Source organism: Piliocolobus tephrosceles, chromosome 6, assembly GCF_002776525.5.
Source record: "Piliocolobus tephrosceles isolate RC106 chromosome 6, ASM277652v3, whole genome shotgun sequence".
NCBI classification, from domain to species: domain Eukaryota; kingdom Metazoa; phylum Chordata; class Mammalia; order Primates; family Cercopithecidae; genus Piliocolobus; species Piliocolobus tephrosceles.
The window spans coordinates 91,644,686-91,667,741 of NC_045439.1; the positions used below are offsets into that span (position 1 = coordinate 91,644,686).

The window sequence follows — 23,056 nt, forward strand, 5'->3', positions numbered from 1 at the left end:
TCGTGTTTTTGTTTTTGTTTTTGTTTTTTTGAGACAGTCTCGCTCTGTTGCCCACACTGGAGTGCAACAGAGCTCACTGCAGCCTCTGTCACCTGGGTTCAAGAGAGTCTCCTGCCTCAGCCTCCCAAGTAGCTGGGACTACAGGTGTGCACCACCACACCCAGCTGATTTTTGTATTTTTAGTAGACAGGATTTCACCATGTTGGCCAGGCTGGGCTTGAACTCCTGACTTCAAGTGATCCACCTGCCTCACAAAGTGCTGGGATTACAGGCATGAGCCACCGTGCCCGGCTATATCTCTTTTCTAGGGTCCTGCGGGTAATGGCAGTGGGTACCTCATTCTTTTCCCAAAGTGTCAGCTCCTTCTTCGACTGCTCCAGCTTCTGGGACCGGTCCACCACAAAGTAGATGAGATAAATGCTTCCAGCCAATGAGAGAAGCACCAGGATGTTGGCAATAATCCTCAGGCAGATAGTCACTGCCCTGGGGAGAGAAGCAGGCATGAGGACGGCACACAGGGTCCTGCTCACAGCACCGCGATGCAAAGACAACACTACTTGGGGACTGGAACACATCCATTGCCAAGGGGATTCTCTGCCCTGAAGCATCAGTTCTCTTCCAGCCCACCTCACCCCATACCCTAGAATTCCTCATTTCCTAAGAGATCAACAACCAGTCATAAATTCAACCAGCCTGCATCAGTGGGGCTTGAAACAAACAGACGAACAAATAAACGCCTCTGGTTTTAGAGTCAGAGTATTTGTGTTTCAGTTCTAGCTTTACTACTTAAAATTGGAGTCTTGTATGCACATTAAAGATATAGGAATTCAAGTAAATGTGTTCAGCAGAGGGAGGGAGGAAGGAAGGCAGGGAGGAAGAGAGGAAGGGAGGACACATGATTCTGCCTGTCATCCCATATAATGAATATGACATTGTACAGTCATGTGCTGCACAATGGCAATTTGATCAATGATGGAATGCTATACGACAGTGGTTCCATAAGATTATAATGGAGCTGAAAAACTCCTACGGCCTAGGACATTGTAGCACAATGCATTGCCCTCACATGTTTGTAGTGATGCTAGTGTAAACAAGCCTACTGCACTGCCAGTTGTATAAAAGTATAGTACATGCAAGTATGTACAATACATATTTGATAATGATATTAAATGACTGTTATTGGCTTAGGTATTTACTATACTTTTAAAAATCATTATTTTAGGGTATACTTCTACTTATTTAAAACAAAGTGTTAACTGTAAAACAGCCTCAGGCAGGTCCTTCAGGAGGCATCCAGGGTAAGGCACTGTTACTATAAGAGATGACACCTCCGTGCGTGTTATTGCCCCTAAAGACCTTCCAGTGGGGCAAGAGGTGGAGGTGGAAGGCAGTGATATTGATTATCCTGACCCTGTCCAGGCCTAGGCTAATGTGTGTGTTAGTCTTTTGTTTTTTTTTTTGTTTTTTGTTTTTTGTTTTGTTTTGTTTTGTTTTGAGACGGCATTTTGCTCTTGTTGCCCAGGCTGGAGTGCGATGGTGCAATCTCGGCTCACTGCAACCTCGGCCTCCTGGGTTCAAGCGATACAGTCTCCTGAGTAGCTGGGACTACAGGCGCTTGCCACCACGCCTGGCTAATTTTTGTATTTTTAGTAGAGACGGGATTTTCCCATGTTGGCTAGGCTTGTCTCAAAACTCCTGATCTCAGGTGATCTGCCCACCTAGGCCTCCCAAAGTGCTGGGTTTACAAGTACACACCACCATGAGCGGCCTGGTCTTAGTTTTTAACAAAAAAATGTGTAAAACATAAAAAAGTAAAAATAAAAATAAAACAAAGCTTATAGAATGAGGATATAAAGAAAAATGTTTTTTGTACAGCTGTACAATGTGTTTGTGTTTAAGTATTACAAAAGAGTCAGTTTTTTAAAATTAAAAAGTTCATAAACAAGTGACAGTAAACTAAGACTAATTTACTATTAAAGAAAGAAACTTTAAGAAATAAATTTAGTGTGGCCTAAATATAGGGTGTTTATAAAGTCTACGCTAGCATGCAATTGTGCCCTGGGCTTTCACATTCACTCATAACTCGTTCACTGACTCACTCAGAGCAACTTCCAGTCCTGCAAGCTAATTCATGGTAAGTGCCCTATACAGGTGTGCCGTTTTTAAATCTTTTATACCACATTTTATTGTACCTTTCTATGTCTAGGTATGTTTAGATACACAAATACCATTGTGTTACAATTGCCTACAGTATTTAGTACAAGTGGCATGCTGTTCAGTTTTGCAGCCTAGGAGTAATTGGCTATACTATATAGCCTAGGTGTGTAGTAGGCTATACCATCTAGGTTTGTGTAAGTGCATTTTATGATGTTCACACAAAGACAACATTGTGTTAAGACACATTTCTTGGAATGTGATCCCGTCACTATGCAACATCTGACTGTATTCCTTTCGTAGTTTCTTAATTGTCTTTTCCCTTTAGAAGAAAGTTCTAAGCTTTTTAGCCTTTTTCAATGCTGTTATCTTCAGCTCTTAAAACAGGCTTAGCATATATGGATGCTTCATAAATATTTGCTAGATGAATAAGTAAATAAAGGAGCAACTAGTGGGAGACACGGGGCTCATCTCTTTCCTAATTTGGTCTCACTTCTCATATGCCTCTGATAGTGAGGGCAGATGTGTGAATCAGTAATGATTCTAGTACTTACATACATGTTTCTGGTTTTAACTGAAACACATCCATTTTTTTTTTCTCACACTGGAGGACAACTCCCTGTCTGACTTCGATTGGCCTATTTTGAAGGTACTTTCTTCTGCCAACTTTGGAGCTTGTCTGAGCCTGGCTAAGGCCTGGAATCCCAGGACTTTTTGTAGGTAGTTTATGTGGAAAGTGATCCCAGAAACCAGGAGTGCAGGTCCTGGAGTGGAGCAGGAGAGAGGGGCATTAGTTCTCTGGTTGAAGGGCTTCACCCTCACCAGCATAGGTCTCAAGATCTCAAGAAGAATCTTGAACCTAGGAAATCATCTTGAAAGGCTTGTGAACATCAACTGGATAATATTTGTGTCTTATGACTTGTTTCTAAATAAAGCTAGTCTTAACAGCGTAAGTTGGTGCTCAAAGTACCTCTTTTATTATCTAAGTAAAAGAGTAAGAAATAAGAAACTGGTAAATTTCAGACCCTCTCCCCCTTATTACAGGATCTATGGAAGGAGGAAGTCATCCTAAATATTGCTAAGGAAAAAATCATTCAGTTCCCTCAGATCACATTATGAGAAAGGAAGAAAGAAGAGCTGCCTGACAAATATCAAAATAAGATATAGATGATCTGGTAGTTTTTGTACCAAACTAAAAACAAAACTTATCAATGAATTCAACATGGGGAGTGATAATACCTACAGGTTTTTGCTTTTCTTTTTCTCCTGTTCTTCCAGTATAGCTTCCTTTAAGAAAAATACATACAGCAATAAAAGCTTAGCATCATCATTAATTATAAATCATTAGAAATAATTTACCCAGTAATTTAGCTCATACTTTCATTGTCTAGGACTTTATTCTGAAGGATTCAATTGATGTAAATGAATTAGATATCAATAATCTAATAATCAATTGAAAAAAAATATTGGCGGTTGGGAAGAGGGATTGGGAGATAGTATGGCTGTAATAATTTAAATTAAGTAATATTTTTTCTCAAAATAGTGCACTATTTAGCTGTCTGTATAGTTCAATAGAGCTAAGTCTCTGAATATTTTTGATTGCATTATTTTCTAAGTTAGAAGTAAAAGCCTATATCCCTCACATATATGTATTCATTCATTTTCAGTTTATATACATGCAACATGGTAATAATCCATTATGTAAATTATCTAAAATATACAAACTGAAACTTTAAAAGGATAAAATGGAAAAATTTAAAAAGAAAGAAGTTTCAAAATGTTTCTCCCTCCCTTCATTGAGTCATTTGGTACATTTCCTGGAGCATGTTCACCTCACTTTGGAAACAACTGCCCTGGACAAGGAACATCAATGGGAAAAGGATGGTTCTGGCTTCCAGCTGAGGACTAGCGGCTGGCTCTGACCCCGGGCTGCCCACCCCCGCAGGCTGCACAGGCCCACTCACTCACCCTGATGCTGTTCACGATGGCAGCTGTTTTGCTCTCTGCAGCCTCTGGGTTTCCAATGAGGTAATCCCAGGCACAGAACACCCGCCAGCAGAAGGTGTAGTTTTCGTTGGAAGCACTGGCAAGGCTCATGCGGGAGTTCTTAGCCATCCTGCCAAAGAGGAGCACAAACAGGTCATAGGAGTCTCAGGAATAGGGGGCTGGAGCTAGCACCCACGGAGCCTTTGTGTGAATTAGAATAGGCTGCTCCCCTCTGGGTGGACGCAGCTCCTCAGGTCACGGCTTGGACAGCACAGCACCGACTGGATTTCAGCCTGTGCTTGTGACCTCATCAACAGTTTGGAACAGCGTGAAAACTGTGATGGCCCATTATTGTATGAGTTCATTTGACAAGGAGTCCCACCACTGTGGTACCCAGCAGGTCACTGCAGGTGTGTGTGCCCCAGGAGCCAGCTTTTCTCATCTCTGTGCAGCTGTGATTGTGAAATAAAAATATTTCCTTTGAATCAGTCTTCTTGGAGCTCCTTCCCATGGGAACTCTACCCCATGGGACTCCACATAACATGCTGGGTTCCTCTTTCACACATTTCTTTAGATATTTGAAGGCAGGAGTCATGAACCCTCCTTAGGTGAAACTCTCCCTACTTTTCAGAGCCTTTCTCCTGCAATAAGCTCTCCTTTCCATCCATATTTCTTGCTTCCAAGTTTGCTCTTATCTGTCTCTTACATTGTATGTCTAGTAAAGGGCCGAGTCTTCGTCGTGGGTCCTGGAAGCTACCAGGAGCTAACCTGGAAAGCTTCAGGGGAACTGAAGGCCCCCAGGTCATTATGCACATCCTCAAGTATTGTTTATTTGTTTATTGTCTTTTTTACCCCAAACCGCTTCTATCTGCATTTTGCTAACATGCCACAAGTGGGTAGGGTGATGAAGGGTGGTTACACAATCAAGCAGAAGCAGTAGGTGAGCCAGCGTGGGTGGGGCCAGCTTTTCATGGGGTTTGGAGCCCCCCTGTCAGTCTGCATTTCTATAGCTCCCACACGGAAGCTTGGAATGGTAAGCCAGAAGGGAACCTGGTGATGTTCTGAGCCAACGTGCCCATTTCACAGATGAGGCCCAGGGAAGGAAGGTGAGCTCCTGCAGTTCTCACAGTGAGGGTGGTACAGGGCTCCTAACCCCACCAGATTGTTTCTTTTGCATTTAGCCTCCTCCAGTGATGACCTAGAGGTGCCAACTGCATCACAGCACACACAAGCCTGGCCTTTGCAAAATTTGTAGCTAGATCACAGGCAAACAAACATACAACCAAAGGAGGACGTTTTGCTTTCTGCAACCTCTGGCCACCTAGATCATATTGCTTATGTCCCTATTAGTGCAGCTACTGCATTGTCTAAAATTACACAAACTGGTAAATCTATATGCTTCTTGTATTTCCAGGCCTAATATAGGACCTAGTACAAAGCAGTAAGTGTTTAATAAGTACTTGTTAAAATGAACATGCCTCTTTTAGCTTTGGTCTTCTCATCTGTAAAATGGATACAGCTATGTCTTAACTTTACAGGGCTATTGACAAGATTAGATGACATTACACATATCATAATGCTTGATATGTATTTTGAAAAATCGAGCAGTCATACTTTTTTAGAAGAATGATGAAGCTGTAAGCAAACACTGCCATCCCCACTAGGAAATATGCCAAGGGGAGCCGGTAGCCAGCTCTCCCGATCTTCCTCTCCCTGCCATAGTATCCGTAGAAGAGGACTGAGTACTGGAGGTAGCCCTGCAAAGAAAACACTCAGTGTCATTTCTGGTTCCCATTCCCAGGTCTCAGAACTGTGGCCCATCCACCCCTTCCCTCAAGACAAGAGTGTGGCCAAGCATCAACCTCACCCCCAGAGACCAGACAGTATCCAGGTCTTGGGCAGATGAAACTTGCTCCTTGGGGATGGTCTTTCTGGCTGTGCTTCCAAAGGGCTGGCCTGCAATCAGCTGGTGAGAGAGGAAGGCATGTCATGTGGTCCTCTGGGTGGGAGGGGACCAGGAGAAAATGAGAGATTGATCTCCATGTGCTTGTGAAAATGCCACACATAAGAGATCTCCAGGGGGTGGATTTCTGCTTGATTTTCATTAATGAAAAATTAATCTTGGGTGGCCAGATTTTCTTTTTGCCTGACTAGAGCTCACCTGGGTGTGCTCTCTCTCAGCTAAACATGGTTTCTACAGGTGGATTATTAAGGCCCCTGTTGGGAAATGGCCCATTTACTTTTTGAGGATAACATTTAGTTGAAAATGGATTTTATTTCTTTAATTTATATAAATGTAAGAGGCACAAGTGTGGTTTTGTTACATGGATATATTGTGCTATATCATCTGGGGTTTAGTGTACCCATAATCTGAATAATGTACATGGTCTGGATATTATTTCAACTTTGGACTGGCAAACTGGCTGGTTGGCCAAGTCTAGCCCATGGCCTTTTTGTATGGCCCAAGAGCTAAGAATAGTTTTGCATTCTTAGCTCTTTTTTTTTTTTTTTTTTTTAAGTGGTTGGGGAAAAAAATCAAAAGAATTTATATAAAATTCAAATTTCAGTATTCATAAATTAAATTGTATTGAAACACAGCCACATCCACTGGTTGATATACTGTCTGCGGGTGCTTTTGTGCTACACGGCAGATTTGAGTCATTGTGATGGACACCAAATAGCCCACGAAGCCTAAAGTATTTATTCTGTGGCCCTTTACAGAAAAAGTTTGCCAAGCCCTGTTTTACCCAAACACATATATGTTCCTCCCCACAATGACAACCAGAGGAGCCATTTTATGCGACTGCTGTAATGTCTCCTCTTTTTAACGAGTGGTACTTTTTTCTCTCCTGAAACATCTTACCTCTGGAATGACAATAAAAGCACCTGTCATAATGGTGAGCACAATATTAATTCCAAATAACCATCTCAAGAATATGAAATAGGAGGCAACGCCAGATCCAAAATGACCTAAAGACAGACAAGATTATGAGAACAGTTTAAGTAAAATCCTCATAGTGCAAGAAATCCTACAAAAAGAACACCATAACTTTTCTTACATCCACAGGAGATAGAGTAAGAATGCCATTATTGTACCAATCGGGGTGTTTCTTCCTGAGTGTTAACTTAGACAGATCAAGATGCCCCTGAATATCTATCAGTTTTACAGGCAGGAAAAATCTCTAGTTTGCCTAAAATGCTATTCGATAGTCACTTCCCTAATGACATATTCATCTAAAATGGTCTTATCAAATTTCTAATATTTCATGTATGTTAACAAGTATTGGCATCTTTTAAGAATTTGGCATATTTCTTATCTATTTTGCATCATTTTGAGAATTTCAAGGATTTTGCTAAGGGTCTTTTTGCCTTAATTTCAAGATAAAACACAATTTACTAGATGCTCACAATAGTGGACAGTGGGTGAAGAGTACAAAGGAACTCTCTTTCCAACTTTTCTATACATCTAAATTTATTCTAAAATAAAAAGCATAGTAAAAACAAATTTATATCTATTGAGAAAATCCAGGAGCATAGAATAACTTAGATGAGGATGTAGGCAACAATTCCACAACATTCTGGAGTAGGTAGTTTCATGTCATTAAAAAAAAACTCTTAAATTTTTATTTCAAATCTAGTTTATGTTTGTCATAATGAGTAGCAAAACACAAAACATCACAAGGACAAGAAAAATTACCTATTCTGTGATCACTAAATTAAAATCACTATTAGAATTACTTTCCATTAAACTTTTAGTGTAACCCTCCACAATTATCCTATGCAAATAGTGTTTTTGTATAAGATTGGCATTTCTCTCCAGCATACATCTTCAATTACCAATATATTACAAGCATTTTCTCTTGCCAAAAATACTATTCTATAAAATAAATTTTATTGTTCCATTAAGTGAATTTTCCATAACTGATTTAAACTATTCCCCACGACTTGACATTTAGGACATTTCCAACTATTCACCAGGGTGAATAGTTCTATAATAAATACTTTCTGTCTAAGATAAGGTTTCCTAGAAGCAGAGCTTGAGAAAGGGATTTGGCTACAGGTGATTTGTTGAGGAAGCACTCTCCATAGAGAAGATGTGAAGGAGTCAGGTAAGGTCAGGGGAAAGAGCCAGGGAAGGGCACCATCTTAGCTGCAGCCTAGCTGAGTCTATCCCATCAGGAGCTCTACAGCATGAATTGCACTACTGAGTTGGTCTCACTGGGAGCAAGGGATCAGACTTGAATCCCGCTCTGTTAATGGTCACTGCCTCTAGACTCTGGCTGGTGAGTGTGGGATTGGGGTGATAGGAGGTAGTCCTGGGGCAATTCCCTGAAGGGGAGCAGCTGAGTGACAAGCAGTCCATACTCAGCAGCAGAGGAAAGGGTAGACCAGCCAAGGAAAGGCAACCTGGGTACAGCACTAATGGCAGCGGCTGCAGTCTTGTTTGTTTAGTTTATTATGGTTTTCTCTGTTTTTGTTTTTGTTTTTTATTGTTTTGTTTTTAGGAAACGGAAGCATATTACCAAAGTATGTAACATTTTGAAGACTTTTGGTACATATTAAAACTTTTTAAAAAAGAAATACTGTCCTAATTTACATTTCTGCCAGCATATCAAATTGTTTGATCCATTTAAATATTCAACATGTTTTTCCCAATTTGTCATCTAACTTTTAGCTTTATTTTTCATGTATGTAAATTTTATTTTTTGGTAATTAAATATAACAGTACTTTTTCCTCCTTCACTTTTATGATTAGATATGTCTCCATTCTGCAATCATAACATCTATTGTCTATTCAAATATGTAATGGAATTTTAAGTGAAGGAATTAAACTTACTCTTTAAAACAATTGAATCAATTGTTCCAGTGATATTTATGCAGTAATTCAGACTGACTTCAATAATTATTGCATGCTAAAATTCTAAAAGCTAAGTGTATTCCTGTCTGTTCCTGAATTTTTTGCTTACTCCTTTGATTTGCCAGTCAATTCCCACACTATGCTATACTGCTTCAGCTGTTGTAGCTTTATGATATATTTTAATATCTTGATCTTACAACTTCATTTGCATTCTTCTTTATAATTTTTTAATTAACCTATAAATTTTATGATCATTTTGTTAAATACTTAGAAACAATACATTGAGATTTTTATTTGATTGCATCAAACTTGTAAATTAATTTTGGGAAAATTAACATTTTCCAAATATTAAATCTTTGTATGCATTTTAACAAGACTTTTATATCCTGTGGTATAATTTTACAGTTTCGTTTATTTTGGACTTACTGTTAAGTCTATTCCAGATACTGTGTGTGTCAGTGTGATCGTGGACATGATTTATTTATTTATTGGTGCATGTTTTCTAAATGGGCACAATTATCTCTATGAAAATGCAGATTTTTGTATTTGTGTTTCGCAGTTCCCTGAGCTACCCTCTTATTCATCCTCATAGGTTTTCACTTGATCCTTTCGAGGTTTGCATTTTATCTGACTGAAGGAATGAACTGGGAGAGAACAGCAGAGCCACAGCGGAATGTGGAAAGGCCTGCATCGAGACTGTTCCCATCCTGGCAGGTGGTGGGGACAGGTATCTTGTCTTCTGGGTCTGTTGTCCCACGTGGAGCCCGGTGACCCTGCTATAAGAGTGCCCTCAGCTGCATAGCATAAGGACCAGAACACAGCAGACTCTCCTTAGGCTGTGATTGGCCACTAGCATTGCATTCCTGCTCCACTCTCCAAGTGTAAATACTTACTCTCGATTTTCTTTATCCTCATTTCCCAGGGAATGAAGATGACCACAAAGTTACAGGCGAGACGAGCAAATTTCCGCCAGAGCTAGACAAGAGGGGTCAGGATTAGATGTCATATTCATGAAGATGGCAATGACTGTGCAGTACTAGGCACCTAAATGTAGTATACCAGATACTCCCTCTGGTAATCCCTTTAATTATGGATTATGGCTTCATAGGCCTTTAAGCTGCACTAGAACCAAAGTAGCTCCCTTCTCTGTGCTCCTAACCAGGTGAATGGACACCGGCTTTGGATAAATAATGCAAGCTGTGGTCCCATAGAATATGCACCTTAATATAGACACCACCCAGTCTGTGGTATCTGTATTGAGGTGCGTATTCTATAGGGTTGCAGTTTGCATTAGCCATCCCATTCCTGATGTGGGGTATCTCTTGCTCTTTGAGAAAAGAAAAAGTTTAACTTTTGGCAATTACATCTTAAAACCACAACACACAGTAGAAATTACTTGAGGAATGATATATGAATAAATCCACTTGATCTTGCCATAAACCTAAGGGGTTTCTGAGAGTGTGCCCCAGGAATCCGGATGCCTAACGAACTCCCCAGGTGATTACAAGCACATCCCTGTTTAAGGACCAAGAGTTTAGAGCCTACCCTGAAAATGAGCCCCACTCTAATGTGTGACTTGCCTCCTGCTACAGCCTCTTTCCTGGATAGAGCTGTCGGGGATAAGGTCTAAAAATTTGTCTTGTAGTTTTGGCTGGGTGTGGTGGCTCACGCCTGTAATCCCAACACTTTGGGAGGCCGAGGTGGGCAGATCACGACGTCAGGAGTTCGAGACCAGCCTGGCCAATATGGTGAAACCCAGTCTCTACTAAAAATACAAAAATTAGTCGGTCATGGTATCACGTGCCTGTAGACCTAGCTACTCAGGAGACTGAGGCAGAAGAATCGCTTGAACCCAGGAGGTGGAGATTGCAGTGAGCCGAGATCGTGCCACTGCACTGCAGCCTGGGTGACAGAGTGAGACTGTCTCAAAAAAAAAAAAAAAAAAAAAAAGTGTCTTATGTTTTTAAGATGCAATTGCCGAAAGTTTAAAACACATTTCTTAAAGGGGAATAAAACAAGACATGCCCTGACACTAGTTCTGCTTCCAACAAAGTTGGCAGGTTGTGCATTTTAACACACACACAATCTGGGTATGTGCTGGAAGTAAATGATATCATTGCAGAAAGAGGGATTACAAATGTAATTATGACATTCTGAGCTATAAGACTGCACATGGTCCCGGTACAGACACATATGATAATGTCATTCTGGACATGTCTGCTGAGGCCAGAATGGCTGCTTGTAAATGAAAATCTGAATTTTATCAGAAGTTTATCAGAAGTTGTTCATCTTCTGTTCATGATTTGAGAGCCAACTCAATACAGTCACTCCCATGAACACAGAATCTCTGTAGCCAGAAAAGAAATTCTCTGATTTGTAAACTCCCCTAGCAATAATTTTTGGTCTCTCTCATAATGTTTATCATAACTTACCTTACATTACCTTAATTTTGTTCACCTGGCTTGTCTCCTAGAGCCTAGAGAGGGAGATGGAGGCTTTCTGATCATTTATTACCCCAGTATCCAGAGGAAGGGGTGCTCCATCATCCTTTGGCAAGGGTTTGGTGTTGGAAAGCATTTGAGTCTCTGGCCCATTTTAAATCCCTGAAGACTAAGAAGCACAGGGCGGAAAGCCAGCGACCTGAGTTCTAGCTGTAGTTTCACATCTATCTCACTATGCATCCCTGGGGAAGTTATTTTCTTTCCTTGGGTTCCATTTCTCCATCTGTATAAGAAGTCAGATTCAATTAGTGGCATTCAGAATCTCTTTAAATTTAAAGTTGTATGAGAATTTTCATACATGCAACAGGCTAAGGTAGGGCAGCTTTTGTAGGTGGGGGTAAAAAATCTCCCCCACCACCCCACCAGTAGTGCTTGAGGAGCCAGGATCCTCGAACTCAGGTTAGAGAGCACTGGATTGAATGGTCCAAGATGCTCATTCTGGGAATGAGAGTCTATGCAAGTTGGCCCAAAGGAACTTCTTAAAGGAAAATGTGATTGAAAAAGGTGATTTGTTGATTACGTGTTCAGTAAGGCATGGGGGAAAAGTTTCATGCTTCTCTGATGATTTATACCAAATCTCCATGGCAAAAGCCTTGAAACAGGAATAATTCAAAATTTAAGAACAAAGCAAAATCAAAACAAAAAAAACTAAACTTGGAAGAATAGACCCTAATTGTGGGTTTGGGTTATTGAGCTTTGCTAACTAAGAAAAAGCTCTGTCTTTGGAAAGACTTACATATCCACCCAGAAGATATGTAACAACATATGTGATAGTGCATGAAAAGTATATTTATTCATAGTATGTGTTAAGCACCTAGATTGTGTTGACTTATCAACATGTCAACATGAACTGTCATACATGTTGTTAGATATGTGGTACATGCATGTATCATACATACATATATATTTATACATGTATCATTATACATGTATGTATCATGCAGCTCTAACAATATGTATGACAGTTCATGAAAAGTATATTTATTCATAGTATATATTAAGCACCTAGGTTGTGTTTTCCTGTGAATGCAGATAGTGGGCATGACATGCAAGATGTCAGCTAGTATGGAGTTTGCATTCAGGTAGAGACAAGGCAGCCACAAGCAAATCCATGCCACAGCGGGACACGGTCTATTAGGACTGGGGGAGAAGGCCCTTGAAGCAATCAGGGAAGGTCTAGCTGAGGAGGTCATACTTGAGCTGAGACTTGAATGAAAAGGAAAATGAAAAGTAAATGGGAAGAGTAGCTTTATAAAAGGGGAGAACAGCCAGTACAAGCTGTGGGTTAGCATGAGCTGAGCGTTTGACAGAAGAGGATGGAGGAGAGAGGAGCAAGATAAAAGTTTGGATTACCTTACTCAATGTAAAAACTCTGCTTCTAATAATTCAGCCCATTATCAAGTTATACCTTTAATTCATACTGAGTTTACTATTGCTAAAAGTCCCAATAGCTTTTCATTGTTATATATAATAGGTCATTTGAATTCATGTGAAATACTTTATTTCCTGTAGCATTTCAGCTTATTTAGAGAAAACAAAAGAGCTTGGTAGTTCATATGTCTACAAAAAGATAATTTATTTCATAAACTCCATCATAGTATGGCAGGAATAAGGAGTCATGGGTGATTTGGTCATAAAAACAGATGAGAATTTTAAAGAAGATTTTTGTGAAGAGTAAGAAGAAAGAATGACAAGATGTGTCCTTAGGGATTCTTTGATATTTTATAATTTTTCAAACATGTAAAATTTATGACCAGCTTTTATTTAAGCTATATTAAGAATATTTTTGTTTCAGAGAATCTAAAAAGAGTATATCTGTCAGTTATTGTCTCTTAAGATAACAAACAAAAAATATAATAATCAACATTGGTGCACGTATTATGAGAATAATAATGGCAATATAAATCATCAAGGCTTTTAGAAAATAATCTTTAAATATTTATCAAAAGCCAAAAAATGGACCACAATCTTTTCTGTAGTGATTGCAATTCTGGCATTCACCCTAAGAAAAAAATTCAAAAAGACAGAGAAATCTATATGTGCAAAGATGTTCTTCATAGGGCTATTAATAATAATGAAAAATTAGAAGCATTTTAAATATCCACCAGCAGTCAAATGACTAATTAAATTAATATACATTTATCTAATGGAATACCACACAGTCATCAAAAACCATTAAATATAAAAACTATATAGCAACATGGAAAAAATTATATAATGGTGTTATGTTAAAAAAGAAGCAAAATGTATATACACTACAATTACTGTGGTATGAAAATAATATATTTATGCAATGACTGATGTGAAATTTCTAAAACGATATTATATTGGGTAGTGGAGGGTATAGAAGGAGAAGTTATTTTTCTTTGTTTTCTATACATTTATGAAATGACTTTATAAACAGATAATTTTAATGTATACTTTTCCTTTAAGTAACTGAATGGGAAAAATAACAAACAAAAACCTTAATATTGTATTACAAAATGAGCATTGGCATATACCTGCAACTTTCTCATTGTAAGAAATACAGCTGTATACAGGGACATAGTGAATCAAACCTATGAATATGGGTGGGATTAACTCAGTAAAGGTGCTAGATCACTTTTGCCATCCTTTCTCCTGATGAATTAGGCTTACCCAGTTTCACACAATTGGGAAGGGAAGGCATCTAGGACTAAAATTCAAGTCTTGGGAAATTCATACTTTTCAATTTTATTATCCTGATCTACAGCTGTGTTATAGACTGGCACTTGCAACCTGTGTATGATGGCAAGTGCGATGGCAAACACAACCTCCTGGCTCTGGAGACCACAGTGTTCACGTGTGTCTGTGTCTGTGTGTGTGCTTTTTTCTTTTTTTTTTTTTTTTTTTTGGAGACGGAGTCTCACTCTGTTGCCCAGGCTGGAGTGCAGTGGCACGATCTAGGCTCACTGCAAGCTCCAACTCCTGGATTCACGCCATTCTTCTGCCTCAGCCTGCCACCACACCCAGCTAATTTTTGTGATTTTAGTAGAGACGGGGTTTCACCGTGTTAGCCAGGATGGTCTCAATCTCCTGACCTCGTGATCCACCTACCGTGGCCTCCCAAAGTGCTGGGATTACAGGTGTGAGCCACTGCGCCTGGCTACATGTGTGTTCTTTACCTCTGCACCTGCTGCTTGGTAGCCTCGGGTCCTGGTCAGCCTCCCTTCAAACTTCAGTACAATGTCCTTCGCTCGTCTAAGAGAAGAACAACATGATGGTTAACACAATTTTATCATACTTACAAATTTCTGCAAAATGTGTAAAAGTGCAACAGGAATAGGTTGCCATCTTGTCCTGAAAAGTGATACAGCACAAGATGCCGTGAGAGAAGGGAGTTACACAAATACTTCATGGTCTAATTTTTGGTAATCAGAAAATGCCTTAAAATTTTTTTCTTTAATATTTAAATGGATGCATAATCGAAAATGATGAAATTATACCAAAATTAGCTACAACTGAATTTCTTAAAGGCCTTCACTGATTCTGGTGCTTGACTGGGGATTCTGAGCTTTGGAAATCCTGGTGGCAGACACGTGCATCTCGACTTTTCCACTTAGCAACTTTCCTCTTGCAGTCAATTGTTTAAAAGTGCAAATCAGACCTGGCTTCAGAGAATCTGCCTAAGTAAATGTTGGTGTCTGATTAATGGGAGCAAAAAAGTCATGTCTACATAGACATGAACAATCTGATTCACCCCAAACAAACTTCTAACACACTAATTGATCACTGTATTGAATTAACCTGATATCTCTGCCTAAATGTTCAGTCCTGAAAATGGACTAAATTCATTGGGATAGACAGTTAAATTCACACCTTAAATGAACAACAGGATTAGACAATAAATGTTAGTGCCATGGACAGACTGAAGCCAAAGGCTCTTAGAGAGATGAATGTCACCGTCAAGGTAACCTAATCATTTACCACCCCATGTAGAGATGCTCATTATCTGATGGTTGGACGCTCTCTGCTTGATTATATTCAGTGTTGAAGAACTTAGTTCTTCTGAATTAGCCATTTTGCTAGTTTGACAGGTTTACTTGGGAGGGTGCTCTGGTCTGTGCATCACAGCAACCTCCAATAACACCCAGTGGTCTGAGTCTTTCCTTGGAAAACACAAGGTACAAGCCAGTTCCTTTATCCACAGACAGGATGATCTCTCCAAAACATTACCTAACCAGAGTTCTTGGTTTTGGATCTCTCTTCCTACCATTGCAACATCTTCATCTTAATAGCCCAGCCAATGCATTGACTTCATTCTGGCCAGAACCAAAATGTAGGTCAGGAGCAAAGTTGATGTCCCATGACTACCATGTTTGGGTCATCTTAATAGAGCTGTCTGTTGCAAGTATTTAAAAAGTAAAAGCCTATCGAAGTCAAGTAACAATTCAATTTATATCTTTATTTTTTATTTTTTCTGAAAACATTTAAACATTTTATGCACAGCTATTTTGGGTCAAGCATAGTGGAATACAGAGTTGCCTAAAACAGAGTTTCAGTCAGGTGGAGTGGTTCACACCTGTAATCTCAGCACTTTGGGGGGCTGAGGTGGGAGGATTACTTGAGCCCAGAAGTTCAAGACCATCCTGGGCAACACAGTGAGATCCCATCTCTACAAACATATAAAAAAATTAGCTGAGTGTGGTGGCACATGCCTGCACTCCCAGCTACTTGGAAGGCCATGTTGGGAAGATCACTTGAGCCCAGGAGTTTGAGGCTGTGGTGAGCTGTGATCCAGCCACTGCACTCCAGCCTGGGTGATAGTGACATCCTGTTTCAAAACAAAAAACAACAACAAAAAACCAGAGTCTCTGCCCTGGAAGAGTTCACTACCTAATAAGGATGACAGAGATCTTTAAAGACAATGACTGAGAGAGAGTGGGTGTGACAAGAGCTATGACAGAGGGGTGATCTGGTGTGGAGGTAGCAGGGAGGGGCAGCCCAAACCAAGGCCCAGTCATAGACCTCTGCTGATTTCACAGGAACTGACCACTTGCTCCCCTACAGGGGAAACAAGCATGTCCTGTATCCTCTTAGACAGATGGCTCTTGCTCCAGACTCAAGGTTAACTCATTCTGCTTTCATCTGCATCCTGCTACGCTCCCTTGATTCCCAAGCAGACAGGGTTCGGTGCTTTTTTGCACTTTCCACAAAAGCACTGTGATAAGCTTCAGCAAGTCCAGTGAGGGAAGTGTTGCTCCAGTAGTTTCTCAAGGTGGTGGAGAGGAGATATGTGTGGCAAGGAGATAATGGAGGTGCCCAGAGGGCCAGCTGCACTCTGAGACCCTGGCCGCTGGCTGAACACATGGCTGGTGTCAGCCATCTTGGGGCTCTGGACGTGTCACATGGGCCAAGCAACATGGCAGAAGGCCTGGCTTATTCTTTGGTTTCTGAAGTGCCTTGACAGAAAAGTTACCATTTGTTCTGCTCTGCCCTCAAAGTTAAAGAGACTTAACCACCTATTATTCAGATAACAACTGATCACCATCATTTTGGAATGATTTAGCAAAATTCTAATGGAACCTATGTCTTTTTTTTTTTTTTTTGAGACAGAGTCTCCCTCTGTCACCCAGACTGGAGTGCAGTGGCACAATGCCGGCTCACTGCAAGCTCTACCTCCCGGGTTCAAGCAATTCTCCTGCCTCAGCCTCCCGAGTAGCTGGGACTACAGGCGCCCACCACCACGCCTGACTAACTTTTGTGTTTTTAGTGGAGACAGGGTTTCACCATATTGGCCAGACTGGTCTCGATCTCCTGACCTTGTGATCCACCTGCCTCAGCCTCCCAAAGTTCTGGGATTACAGGCGTGAGCCACCACACCCGGCCAAGAACCTATATCTTTTCTTTTTAAAGAGTAATTGCTCCAATGATTACTTTGGTGAAATTACTATGTTTCAATACAAGAAAACACTGGACTTGGAATCAGAAATTCTAGATTTAAAGCTTAATTCTAGCACTCAGAAACTGTATAGCTTGGGTTAGTCTCTTAACATCTCTGGGTATCAACTTTCTTGTCTGAAAAATGGATATAATGCCATTCTTACTCAAAGAAATGGAAACAACAGCAGCTGATAACAGACATGAAAGGCCCATGAAGGAGAATTAATTGGAACCTTCTGAGGATCAAAACTACGGATGACTTTAGCTATCTTTCACAGTCACCTGAAGAGCAGTTTGGTCAGACTGGAAGAACATCACCTGGAATGCAAATCTAAGGAAGAAATGATTTAATGGGAAAGAAATGTAAGCCTAATACATGGTTGATACGGAGGTAAAGAGATGTCTGCTTGGCATCTAGAAAAGAGCGATGAAGATGAAGATAGGGCAGTGATTCTGTCTACACGGCAGGTGTCTGATGATCAGGTGTAGTGTCTGCTTTGCCAGGAAGCTCCATAGCACAGGTCACAGTAGCTCAGTGGTACAGGCCATGGAGGCTACTCTGCTAACTCCCTTTGCTGTGACCCCAGGCATCAGAATCACTATTCCTTACTCATTCTTAGTGAGTGACTGTTATATACCAGATACAATGCTAAGCACTCACAGGGTTCATCCCATGTATTCCTTCAACAAACTGCCATCAGTGGATCCCAAACTTGAATGTGCAAAAGTATCAACCTAAATGCATGTTAAAAATACAAGAACCTTCTCCCATGGTTTGATTCAGTAGGTCTGAGAGCAATCAGGGATTTTGAGTTTTTAACAACACCTGGAGAGCTTAGTGGTTGACATTTTTGGAAATGGACTGCAGGAAGTTAAGGGCTGTTCCTCACCATCGCTTCAACTTTAAAAAAGAAAAGAACTGGTATTCAGAGACATTAAGAAAATTAATGTCACGTAGATAGAAATTGGTAAAGGTAGTATTTGAATTAGGGAATCTGTTTTTAAATCTTTAGCACTTTATTGTATAGACAGACTGTTTAATATGACTCTAAGTATCATAATAATCTGGCTTCCTATAAAGGGTTTCTTTTTTCAATTATTTTTTTACTCAGAGGGTGGTAATAGCCAAGCAGCTAAAATGAGTATCTCTTTTCATATTGGCTTACTGCTCTGTCTCTAGTGAGCGAGACGAGCTTGGATAGAATATTAAAATCTAGTGTTTAGAAAGGAGGCAGAAGATAAAAGACTCTCCACCAACACACACACACCCAACACAGACACACAACTCTTTATACTCTCTCTTTCTCTGTGTCTCTCTGTCTCTCTTTCTCTCTCTCTGTCACACACAAACACACATGCACACACACACACACACACACACACACACAGACACACACAGAGGAACTGGCTTCTGGAGCAGCTAGACCTCTCAGATACCTTTGTGACTTTGCTAAGTCAGGTCAAGAGTGACTGAGCCACCTCTCTCACATGAGTCTTTATCCTCGTTCCCATGGGCAGGGCAAGGTGGTTTATCAGAAAGCATACTTGTAATGATCAATAATGGCCACTAAGGCCCTTACCTCAATGCCCTCAGCTTCTGTCCCATAGTCCAGGGTCTGCAGCGAATGTTTGCCATGAGATCTTTCTGGAACTGTATATTCTGGAAGATTTGTTCCGGATCATTGCTGTCCCCTGTTTCATCAGCGCTAAAGCTGTCATCCAAGTTGCTGAATCATCAGGGCATTAAGGAGGAAATCTGATTAGAAGAATTGTTTCCAGCAAAGATCACCTTGCCCTGGGCACAAGTTCAGCATCTCACTGCCCTAGGGTCATCTGTATGAAATGTGTATGTGTTTGTGCATGATTGTGTGTGAGTGTGTGTGTTTGTGTAAAGGGAGGGTCCCAAAGAGACAGATAATTTGGCAGTGTCAGTAGCCTGTTGAAACATTTATTGGATTCAATTACTTCCACTGGGTCATTAGAAGATAATGATTTCTCAGGGTGCATGATATTATCAGAAAACACAAGATGAGACAAGAGGGTACTTATGTACTCTTGGATTCCTGAGTAGTAGCAATTTGGGTAGGCAAAATAATTTCTTTTTCAGGCTCATTGAAATAATCAGCTAATTTTAGAGGCAGGACTCCTGTTCCCCAATTCTAAAGGCAACATAAATACAATCAAAACTTCTGCCACTCAGAAACCCCTCTTCACCCTTTCAGGTCAATTCATTTTAAGCCTGAGATAACCAAGGCAGAACCAGAATCTTTCTACCAGTGAAAGATTAGCTAAATAAATTTACATGGGCGAGATATTTCAGGGACATAGATATTCTCAAGAGGAACAATTTTCCAACATGTAGCAACATTTACTCCCAGTTACACTTAATATGTTTTATCCTAATGCAACTTTTTGAGAGGAGTTAAGAGTATTCATCTATGACTATTAGAAATAAAAGATTTCCTTTGTCATTTTCTAATTCATGTTGTTTTTACTCATTAAGAGGAGAATTTTTTTTTTAATTTCGTCAAATTAAAGGGCAGCTGTACTAGACCTTTATAAATATTTAACAAATTCGAATGGCACTTTCATCCACTTCTAACTAGCCTGAAGGCTTTTCCAATAAACACTTTATTTATCATGATAGACATATTATCCACTCTCTCTTGACGTTGCTGATTGAGTGAACATAGAGAAAACAGGGAAACATATCTGTAGGTTTGGCCAGCCATAAAGCCAGGTTGGGATGCAAGCTTTCGGATTCTGACCTCCTGGTCAAGAAGCAGCCAAAAGAACCATTTCCCTCCATGCCCATTGCTGAGGTTGCCATCCTAACTGTACCACAACCCAAAGAAGTGAGATTCTGAGTTCATTCTGAAGGACAACTGAGCAGGACAGGGACTTTTTCCCTGGCTCTGGTGACCCATGCATTCCTTCCTCACACACCTGACTCGTCTGCCCAGCTGATGAATGGGGTCAGCTCACCTGAGCAGCAGAGATTCCTGGTAGAGGTAGCACTGACTGGCATTTCTCCGGATGCCTCTATAGCGCTGGGATGCCTTTGAGGTTTTCATGGGAGTTCAACAGACTGCTAACGATCAGAAGCTGGCCAGAGAGCTGGGAAGTTAGCAGGCAAGGGTCTGCTCCGAGGTTTCTGAACAGAAGCAGCGGAGTTTGCTCTGCCCGCCAGTTCTCAGGAACAAGACTGTGTGCTTGCAGCTGGTGCTCCGAGTAGGGAAGAATCCAGGAGGCCAGTCATGCATATGTAATGTTAAGGTGGCTGTAGCTGCACAGATTGGCTGGAGTCTAGATAGCCAAAGATTTGACCTGGTGATCTACAGATCGCTCCGTGCGGCACAAATGATCACATCCGTTAACCCCTTATGCCCTGACAATCCTGGATGGTTTGCAAAACACTTTACATCTTTGACCATGGCTGGTGTTCACAAAACACTGAGGGAGTACAAAAGGCAAGGCTTAATTTCCCCAGTTTTTTACTCTCATCGAAGAGACTTAGAGACAGTAAGGACCTTGCTTGTGTTCACAGTGGAGTTGAAGACAGGCACAGCCATCACATTTTATTTTTTCTTATTTAGTTTTTTCTCAACATAGTTTCTATTTTGAAAAAAGTCAAACCCTGAGAAATGCTGATGGAACAATACCAGGAATATCTGTACACTCTTTATTTTATTTTATTTTATTTTATTATTATACTTTAAGTTCTAGGGTACATGTGCATAACGTGCAGGTTTGTTACATATGTATACTTATGCCATGTTAGTGTGCTGCACCCATCAACTCGTCAGCACCCATCAATTCATCATTTATATCAGGTATAACTCCCAACGCAATCCCTCCCCCCTCCCCCGCAATGATAGGCCCCGATGTGTGATGTTCCCCTTCCCGAGTACAAGTGATGTCATTGTTCAGTTCCCACCTATGAGTGAGAACATGCGGTGTTTGGTTTTCTGTTCTTGTGATAGTTTGCTAAGAATGATGGTTTCCAGCTGCATCCATGTCCCTACAAAGGATGCAAACTCATCCTTTTTTATGGCTGCATAATATTCCATGGTGTATATGTGCCACATTTTCTTAATCCAGTCTGTCACAGATGGACATTTGGGTTGATTCCAAGTCTTTGCTATTGTGAATAGTGCTGCAATAAACATACGTGTGCATGTGTCTTTATAGCAGCATGATTTATAATCCTTTGGGTATATACCCAGTAGTGGGATGGCTGGGTCATATGGTACATCTAGATCTAGATCCTTGAGGAATTGCCATACTGTTTTCCATAATGGTTGAACTAGATTACAATCCCACCAACAGTGTAAAAGTGTTCCTATTTCTCCACATCCTCTCCAGCACCTGTTGTTTCCTGACTTTTTAATGATTGCCATTCTAACTGGTGTGAGATGGTATCTCATTGTGGTTTTGATTTGCATTTCTCTGATGGCCAGCGATGACCTAGATTTACCAATTGCCACATTTTGCCACAATTGCTTTATTTCTGTTTGTATCCTTCCCCCACCACACACCATTTGAAAGTAGATTGCAGAAATAATGACACATCAACCCCAAGTACTTTCAGCATGATATTCATAATAATCAAATTAACATCTTATCACATTTTACTTTTACCATACATGGTCATATTAATCAGCACGATAACTATGAGACTGAGACTAAAAGAAATGAAAAGACTTCCTATAGCATTTGGTAAGAAAGGAAGACTTTGATAGAGATTAGACTCTCACCTCGATATTCTGAAAATAGGTTGCCAGCTATAAAATGGGATGAGTAGCTCATCCTAGTCCTTCAGCAAAGGTGAGCAGCTTCTCCTCCCCTTTCCCAGCCATCAGCAGAATGGAGCCCGGTTCCGTTGTCACCTGCAGACTCTCACTGTTAGCCATGTGTTGGGATTCTCTGCCAAGAACCTCTTTCCCAAATCCAAGACTTGACCAGTTTCACAGTGTAAACCTCTATTTGCTACTTAACAAAAGAAATGGTTTGACTACAGTGAGGTTAATTGCACCTTTGTATTAACTGAATGGGAAGGTGCAGGACTGGAATAGACATGACCCTTTCTGTGTAATACTACCTACTGCACACTCAAGACTCAATAAATGGGTGAATAAATAACTGAAGTGGACACTAGACAACAGAGCAGAAAGAAAAAAAAAATCCATCAGCAAGTTCAGATGTGGGGCTTCGGAGAGGAACTTCATTCATTTGTCCATTCAATCCTCCACTAATTCATTAGCAAATAATTGGAAAGCTCTTACCACACACTAAACTGGCAAATGTAAGCAAGAGCCCTAGCCCAGGGGTCCAGGGACCATCAGGCAAGTGTTCAGACCTAGGGTTGAAAGCATGGAAACGAAGTGGAAGGCTGAGTACCAGAGCTGGCCTTGGGTCAGAGATGGATCCGGAGCCTCTGGGACCAGGTCATCTGTCTGCCAATTTGCTTGAGGCCATTTAGGCTGATGCTCTATCTGGTAACATTAGATAAAATGTGTGCTTATCAAATGGACAAATGGCTTATAAGGATTACCGCTAGCCCCACTGGGATTTTTTGCATTCTTTCAGAGACCTTTACTTATCTCAATCATTCCTGAACATTTCAAATATTTTTTTCATCCTACTTTTTCCAAAG

The 23,056-nt window shown here is 40.5% G+C and overlaps 1 protein-coding gene and 1 long non-coding RNA gene across 2 annotated transcripts in view; one reads left to right on the plus strand and one right to left on the minus strand.

The window, feature by feature from the left end:
* The window catches only part of LOC111527185, a 38,044-nt gene extending 27,301 nt beyond the window's left edge, over window positions 1-10,743 (plus strand). Inside the window, exons 3-4 of the long non-coding RNA XR_002726581.1 lie at window positions 5,942-6,109; window positions 9,591-10,743. This is a non-coding gene — a long non-coding RNA (uncharacterized LOC111527185). The remainder of the gene's footprint in view (window positions 1-5,941; window positions 6,110-9,590) is intronic.
* TMC3 (transmembrane channel like 3) overlaps window positions 1-20,605 on the minus strand; it is a 39,967-nt gene extending 19,362 nt beyond the window's left edge. Inside the window, exons 1-10 of the mRNA XM_023193392.3 lie at window positions 20,386-20,605; window positions 18,981-19,127; window positions 14,643-14,718; window positions 9,892-9,973; window positions 7,004-7,110; window positions 6,008-6,106; window positions 5,755-5,897; window positions 4,123-4,270; window positions 3,398-3,441; window positions 336-483 (exon numbers count right to left, since the gene is read on the minus strand). Coding sequence (XP_023049160.2) covers window positions 336-483; window positions 3,398-3,441; window positions 4,123-4,270; window positions 5,755-5,897; window positions 6,008-6,106; window positions 7,004-7,110; window positions 9,892-9,973; window positions 14,643-14,718; window positions 18,981-19,127; window positions 20,386-20,474 — 1,083 coding nt within the window. The 5' untranslated portion in view covers window positions 20,475-20,605. The remainder of the gene's footprint in view (window positions 1-335; window positions 484-3,397; window positions 3,442-4,122; window positions 4,271-5,754; window positions 5,898-6,007; window positions 6,107-7,003; window positions 7,111-9,891; window positions 9,974-14,642; window positions 14,719-18,980; window positions 19,128-20,385) is intronic.
* Between the last annotated feature and the right edge of the window lie 2,451 nt (window positions 20,606-23,056).